The sequence below is a fragment of the Pyricularia pennisetigena genome, assembly GCF_004337985.1.
Source record: "Pyricularia pennisetigena strain Br36 chromosome 4 map unlocalized Pyricularia_pennisetigena_Br36_Scf_6, whole genome shotgun sequence".
NCBI lineage: Eukaryota > Fungi > Ascomycota > Sordariomycetes > Magnaporthales > Pyriculariaceae > Pyricularia > Pyricularia pennisetigena.
In genome coordinates, this window is record NW_021940918.1 from 1,175,809 (window position 1) to 1,183,146 (window position 7,338).

Below are 7,338 nucleotides of genomic sequence, written 5' to 3' on the forward strand. Positions count from 1 at the left end.
CAGTACAGCGACGTTCCATATATGTCCTTAACCTTGAGTCTCTTTGGCACGCGTCTGGTCTGTGAGAAAGCTACTAGTGCCTGCTCTGCCAATATGGTCTATACGTGGCCACAAACATGACCCAAGGGTCTCGAGCTTGCATGATGTCTCTTTTGGCTCACCGTATCTGATTTTTCTGGCTTCGATGGTCACAAATGTCTCCCGCTGGACAGCCATGGTCGACTGTGCCCTATCTCCTCAGCAGGGGACAATCGATATACCCGAGGACTCGACCACTGCGTTTCTACTTGGGTTGCAGGAGGGCGCATCTGAAACCATCATCGCCGTCCCCACTCAAGTCATGAGACAGGATCATGGGCTTGGAAAACATCACCATCTGCTGATCGGCTAGCGGTGTTACGACTCTACGATACGATACAGCAGTCGTAATTCCCGAAGCATATGCCCTTCGAGCCGAACATATCTACAGCCTCTTTGATATGCGTATTGCGCCAGCTTCTGGATGCAAATGCCTATCCCGAAGGATCATGCAGCGACTTCATCATGGACATGTCCGGTAGAGCACTTGGCTTCACGAGATGACCTATATATAATGCTCATCTATCCACGTTGCCCGGTGGTTAGTGGTGAGGAATGGACTGCACAAGGGAAATTCCAAATTCTTGCTTTCGGCCTGTAAGTATCTGTGCAACATTCAATCCCTCGCCTTGGTTTCCGGCACCACCAATACTACGGGTGCTCAACGCACCGAACTCCAACATGTTCCACTGGCTTATTGCAGTGCACTCGTTCCCTAATGTGGTGCTATAACTCCACGACGAATTCCGAACAAAGCTGTTCCGATGCAACTTTCTCGATCTGCAGCCCGTCCTTGCCAGCGCTGAGCCGCTCTGACAAGGAATGGGTTACTGTAAACACATTGCAGTCGGGGGATGCTTCATATTAGATGATACGATAGGGCAGAACTTCGAGTCACAAACATTGCCAAGACCTTTTACAGTTGAGGTGAATATGACGACATGAGTCCTGACCAACCAGCATCAAGTCTAGTGGTGTGGCCACCCGAGGGACAGGCTTTCTTCGGTGACTCCCGGCATGTTTTTGCGTACCTGGTCCTTATCTGGACCCAGATGAATATATACTTGTGTGCCGCATCAGGGCGACGCTCATGTCTTTATTGGCGAATATTTTGCATCTAGATCGACCCTGCCTCAGCGTCAACCAGATATTAAGCGGCGAAGACCTCAAGAGCTGCCTCTGGGCCATCGCGACTGGAACTAACTATAACGGCAGACCAAATCCTCAAAATCATTGGGCAGCCGGGAACGGGAATGCAAATTCACTGTTGCTGTACCAACGGCAGGCTCGAAATTGGATAGTTGATCTGTGGATGTATGTTTCACCAGAGGTGGCTAGGTATACTGGTAAATCGTAGCAGTCATTTGAGATCCAATGGTTCAGGGGTTGTTCAGGTGGGGTTGAGATGACTAGCTGTAGAGTAAGCCTACCGGTACAGCAAATGCATTTATTACCTTCTCTATTGGTTGGTGGCGAGCCATCCAAGGCGGTTCCCAACGGATACGAATCCGCCAGTGATCTTGTTAGCCAGGCCGCGAACAGCCGGTCACGAAGGATACAGGAGAAAAAAAAAAAAAAAAGAGCTGCTGCAAGAAACCAGCCCAAAACATTTGATTCTGCAGCGGTCAATTTGCTAAAGTGTAACATGATCAGCGGCGGGATGTTTTGGTTATCTACAGGACGGTCAAAATTCTGGTCCCCCATCGAGCGTGGCAGGTCAGCTGTCGATAAGGAAGAAAAACAAAGTATAAAATCAAAAGCTGCGCAGACGACGCGGGTGGAGGCTGGTGCAGGTGTTCTATGGTGGCTTTGTGACCCTTCCGTCCGCTATCTGCCTAGTCTTGCTCGACGTCATAGTGTCTGCTGCGTACTGTACCTTGGACAAAATGCTCAGCCCGACAGGGGTTCAATTGGTGCATGTCGTAGGATTCAGTCCAGGCAGAATTATTATGCAGAGAGCCGACTATGGCTAAGCATACGTGTATCTTTCACTCTAAAGCTGTCCCCAATAAGCCAAGGACATAATACTAGAAGCTCCAACCATGGACCTGTTTCTAGGCTTAATAGAAGCCTCCCCTGTCCCCGGATTGGGTACAAAACGACGAAGTGAGCGCCCGGGACGATGAGGAAAGGGAACAGACCCCGGCCTATGATTACTGGAAAGGAGGTGTGGGCGCTTTTGGCAGTTGGTTATCAGCGCAAACAAAAGCTCGGTCAGCCTCACAGAGACGCCTCACGCGGGGTCATGTCAACGCCCCACCTGCTTCTCTGTCATCCAATCAGTCGTTGTTAGTTGGCGCGAGAGACGACGGAGGTTACCAAATTGACCAGGTTTTCTCATACGGAGGGAGCGGCTGTGCAGGCCCTTTGAATAAACAAGACCGGGCAACTGTCCCTCCGAACTCGGGCCCGAACGCAATGAGCTAGCTAGCTTAGCTACCTGCAGGTGAATGATGTCTTTTTCCCAGCAGATGGCCGGCTGTGCTAATCGTCGAACCCCACTCTGTAAGCCCTCTCCATCCTTCCTCAAGCAGTCAACGCGGTGATGGTCTGACTGCTAATCAAGGAGGGCCAAGAGAGAGGGCTGGTTACTATCACTACGACAAATGCCAGCGCGCTTCGTATGATAAAAAAAATTACCAAGATGCTTACTCGTTTTGTCCTGTCTCCCTTATATAACCCATCGAGTATCCGTTATCATGATCGCCATTATGCCTCCATCATTACTGCAGGGTCCAGCCCTTAAACCTACATCACTGTCAACTGCATGCATTTTCCTTTTGTTTGGTTCATTTTGGTTTAGTCCAGTTACATGGGTGTATCACTATCACTATAGTGGGTTTGGTTGTCGACTCCAAGTCGTGATAATAAGCCTATTGTCCCATCGCAACACAAAAGAGGGTAGAGCAGCACTTCCGCGCCCAGCAACCACAATACCATCGCTAAGTCAGTGTGCGCTTCGCAATTTCTCCTGGGTATCACTTCCATCGATCAAGGACAGCTCAGAATCGAGCCTCATCGAGCAAGTTGGCGGACCATCAAGCTTCGGACGAGCAGCTCTGCTGGGGCCTGCCCTCAGTTAAGCAGGAACCTAGTACCAGCGAGGCGCCAGAGGCAGAGGCCATCCTCGTCGCCTCTCCATTCTATACACCGCAGCAAACATTTCCTCAGAGCACGCCAGGCAGGGAAACTATAACCTTAGGTTGGTGCATCCCAAAGTAACGCAGCATGGAGTAGAACCTGAAGTAGCTAACAAATCTACCAATGTCACTCGTCTTGTCAGGCACAGAATATGCGCTCTTTCCCCAGCTTCACGCAGGCAACGATCATGACCAGACTGTTTTTCAACGCCCACGTCGGCAAACCACGCCCTCCATGGCTGTCACGCCTCGGGACAACCATGGGTCGTCGGCGGGCTCTCGATTTGAGTGTTCGCTATGTCCCAAGACGTTCCCTCGACCGTGTGATTTGAAAAAGCACACAAAGTTTCATGAACGGCCTGTCAAGTGTCCTTATGAAGACTGCGCATTTCATGAGCGTGGCTTCTCCAACGAGAAGGAGCTAGACCGTCACATCAACGACAGGCATACAGAATCACCACAAATGTACTCATGTAGCCACCCTGGCTGTAACCACAAGTCCAAACGGGAGTCGAACCTGAGGCAGCACGAAAAGAAGAAACACAACATAGATCACCAACGAAATCGGTCTTCGGGATCCTATGTCTGTCCATTTGTGGGCTGTGGTGGTCTTTGTCGCAACGAACTGGAAACACGAGGCCGCCACGGCGAGCCGGCTGAAAGCCACTTAATGGACAATTCTTTGGCAGGCCAACCAATTTTTCAAACCCAGGTTATTTGGCTGAACAACTCCATGGAAGATGTTGTACCCTTTACACCAGCCACGACTTTGGTCGCCTCCCGCAACTTGGCTGCCGTTCCAAAGACAGAACACCCGAAGCCCCTGGCCTTCCCATTGCTCCGATCACCAGACCACAATGAAAATCTCAACTTTGCACTGTCCAGACTCCATCAGCTTGCAATACCCGAGCATGGTGTCACGCCAGTTCAAGGTCAGACAGTAAATTCTGCACAGGGCAGAGAATTGTGGAATCTTGCCGAGGCGATACCGTCGGGCCCACCATCTGTCGACTCAACAAACTATTCTGGGTCCTGCGCTGTCCAGGGAAAAGGCGCTTCATCTACAGACAGGAATACGGCTCGGACACGAAAGCGAAAACGAGGCAATGGCAACGCTCCGGAACTCTTGGGCACTGGCACCTCTCATGCTTTTGATGCGGGGGATGGTGATGATGAAAGCGTCAACGGTCCCGCTGGAGACTCTGAATACGATCCATATGATGGTCACAGAAGCCCAAGCTTGCCCTCCACAGAGTTTAATAACTCTTCCCAGCTGCAGTGCCCCTTTAAGCATGTAAACCCCCAGATCTATACGGGCTCGAGGGAATCAAGGTACAAGCAATGCGACGTCAAACGCGGGCCCATATCACAGATAACGTGAGTTCTGATCTTTTATCCATATATATGTCTCTGGTAATATCATACTGATTTCGTTGAACAGGCGACACTTGACAAGGAGGCACGGCTTGAGTGTAGTAGACAACTGCATCTCGTCATTTGACGCTCCGGAATTCGACGGCGTCCATCATCCCTCTGCCAGCCTCTGTAAAAACTGCTGGAAGCCCTTCAGCGTCCGGGCCGAGTCTGAAAGCCATTTCTCTCGCAAGTGCCCTCCAGAGGCTCGAAAAGCCCTCAGCCGCCTAGAAAAGTTCAGGCTTCTCTGCGACACCTTTTGTACAATCGTGCCTGCAGCAAGTAGCTCATCCAGTCACTCAGCGGCAGCTCAACGGCGCGCACACCAACCTAGACGGCCGAGCATGCTTTCCCACGTCAGTTCTGCTCCGGCCCACGACTACTTTCACGACCCACAGAATACGTCTTACGACGGCAGTCAAGTTGCGGAGCTGCAGGCACGGATCGCAAGCATTGACCAGCGTATTGATGAGCTCGACTTTGAGAAATCCGAGCTATTGAGGAAGGTCCAGGAGCTGACGCAGGTGGTAGGAGCGCCGCAAGGCCCTCTGAACACCTTTGAGAGTCAAACGAACTCGCAAGCAACAGAGAGGGATGTCCTTGTTGGCGGTATGGACCGTCCAACTGAGGAAGGCTCATATTTTGCCAACTTTCCAGACGATGCCGAGCAAACACTTACATCGTATGATGGCGATATGAGTATGTTTGATGATACCATACTGGGTGGGCTATTACTTGAGAACACATAGCCAAACCCTTGGTGATCTGACGACAAGGCCATTGCGTTAAGGGTCAGGCTACTTTTCATCTTTGGGTAAAATGGGTTCTGGTTGGCTTTGGCTTTTTGTTGCTTCACGCGTCCTTTTTGGGGTGCGTGTCTTTTCCTATCTCGCTAGCTTTAAAAATTGATACAGAATTTGTTCATGAAGGACTTATCTTCGATATATATGGTGCGAATCGTTTCTGAATATGGCACTATTTTGAGCAAAAGAAGGCCCGGCTCCGATATATGTGCCCGATAAGCCGGCTTCGGTCGGGGACTCCACCCGGAGGTACCGAATTCGATAAGCGATAAGGAAATGATTTACGCGAACCGGACCCAACCGACCATGACGCGACCTCAAGGGTACTTCTATCCGCATTCCATTCTCACCGTACAATTCTATTGCGTAAATTCAAATCGATCAATCCGAACCTCACCTTTCTCATAACGTGTAAGAGAGAACCAGAAAACATAATTGCTACTGGCACACGCAATTATGAGCAAGCCACTTTCGTACGGTCTCAACCTCAGCAAAAAACCCGGCTCACAAAAACCAAACCCCGCAAAGCGACGGCCCGTATTCGGCGACGATGGCGACTCGGACGATGAGGACAACCGCACCGGCGCCAAAACCGGACAGGTCGAGGTGATCACAGAGATCAGCGACGCCGCATCGGCATCAGGAACCGCCGCCAGCAGGCGTGACGTCAAGATATCATCAACAGCAAAGCCCAAACCGGGGCAAAGGCCATTGTCCGGGGCAAAGGCGCCGGGAGGTGCAGGCAAGCAGGTGCCGATCTTGGGCGACCTGTCGAGCGCGCTGACGGCGCGCAAGCATGCGGAGAGCGCCGAGCAAGAGGACCCATCGATATATGACTACGACGCGGCGTATGACTCGTTCAAGGCGACGCCTGCAGCGGCAGCGGCGGCCAAGGCGGCGTCGGCGGCGGAGCGCAAGCCGCAGTACATGGCGAGCCTGAAGAAGATGGCCGAGGTGCGGGAGAGGGATCGCAAGATCGCAGAGGACAAGAAGATGAAGCGGGAGCGCGAGGCCGAGGGGGATGAGTTTGCCGACAAGGACATGTTTGTGACCGAGGCGTATAAGAAGCAGCAGGAGGAGAACAGGAGGCTGGAGGAGGAGGAGAGGAGGAGAGAGGAGGCAGAGGACAAGCAGAACGAGGCCGGCGGCATGACGGGCTTCTACAAGCGGCTGCTGGACCAGGGCGACAAGAGACATGCCGAGATGATGAAGGCTGCTGAGGAGGCACAGAAGAACGGTGGACCTCAAAAGACCCAAGAGGACGAACCGGAGGAAAAAGAAAAGACGGACGCCGACGTAGCCCGGGAACTGAACGAGAAGGGTGCCTCGGTAGCCATCAACGATGACGGTCAGGTCGTCGACAAGAGGCAGCTGCTGAAGGGCGGGCTCAACCTCGGTGCCAAGAAGAAGACCGAGGGCAAGAAGGACGACGATCGCGACCGGAGGGATGAGCGCGACAGGCGAGACCATGGGGGCAGCAGGGGTTACTTTGGCGGCGGGGGCAAGCAGGCCGCTCGGGATCGGCAATCACGCATGATGGAAGCTCAGTACGAACAGGCGCTCAAGCGTTCACGGGAGGAGGCCGAGGAGGAGCGCAAGAAGATTGAACTAGTATCCAAGAGTCGCAAGACAGAGAGCGATATCTCGAGCGCCAAAGAGAGATATCTGGCGCGCAAGAGGGCCGAAGCAGAGGCAAAGAAGAACGGCGCGGTAGATCAGTAATGCCATCATATATAGCGATACCCCCCAACATTGTTTTCTCTACCTGGACATCTTGCCAGGTTTCCAAAACTCAATCTTTATAATTCTGGCGTGTTGTTTATTTCCTTCTTTTCGTTTCTTTTCTTTTCGCTGTCTTGCCTGGTGCCGCGCTTGTCCATCGCGCTATGCTTCCAAGCGCATGC

The 7,338-nt window shown here is 52.2% G+C and overlaps 2 protein-coding genes across 2 annotated transcripts; both read left to right on the forward strand.

The window, feature by feature from the left end:
• Positions 1-2,145: 2,145 nt before the first annotated feature.
• Positions 2,146-5,380, forward strand: PpBr36_05950 (uncharacterized protein; the record flags this gene model as incomplete). Its single annotated transcript, XM_029893098.1, has 5 exons — positions 2,146-2,366; positions 3,075-3,172; positions 3,362-3,801; positions 3,931-4,595; positions 4,660-5,380. Exons 3-5 carry the CDS (start codon positions 3,454-3,456, stop codon positions 5,378-5,380), a joined length of 1,734 nt encoding a protein of 577 aa, XP_029746183.1. The 5' UTR covers positions 2,146-2,366; positions 3,075-3,172; positions 3,362-3,453.
• A 510-nt stretch (positions 5,381-5,890) lies between these two features.
• PpBr36_05951 (uncharacterized protein) lies at positions 5,891-7,156 on the forward strand (the record flags this gene model as incomplete). Its single annotated transcript, XM_029893099.1, has 1 exon — positions 5,891-7,156. One exon carries the CDS (start codon positions 5,891-5,893, stop codon positions 7,154-7,156), a length of 1,266 nt encoding a protein of 421 aa, XP_029746182.1.
• Positions 7,157-7,338: the final 182 nt, after the last annotated feature.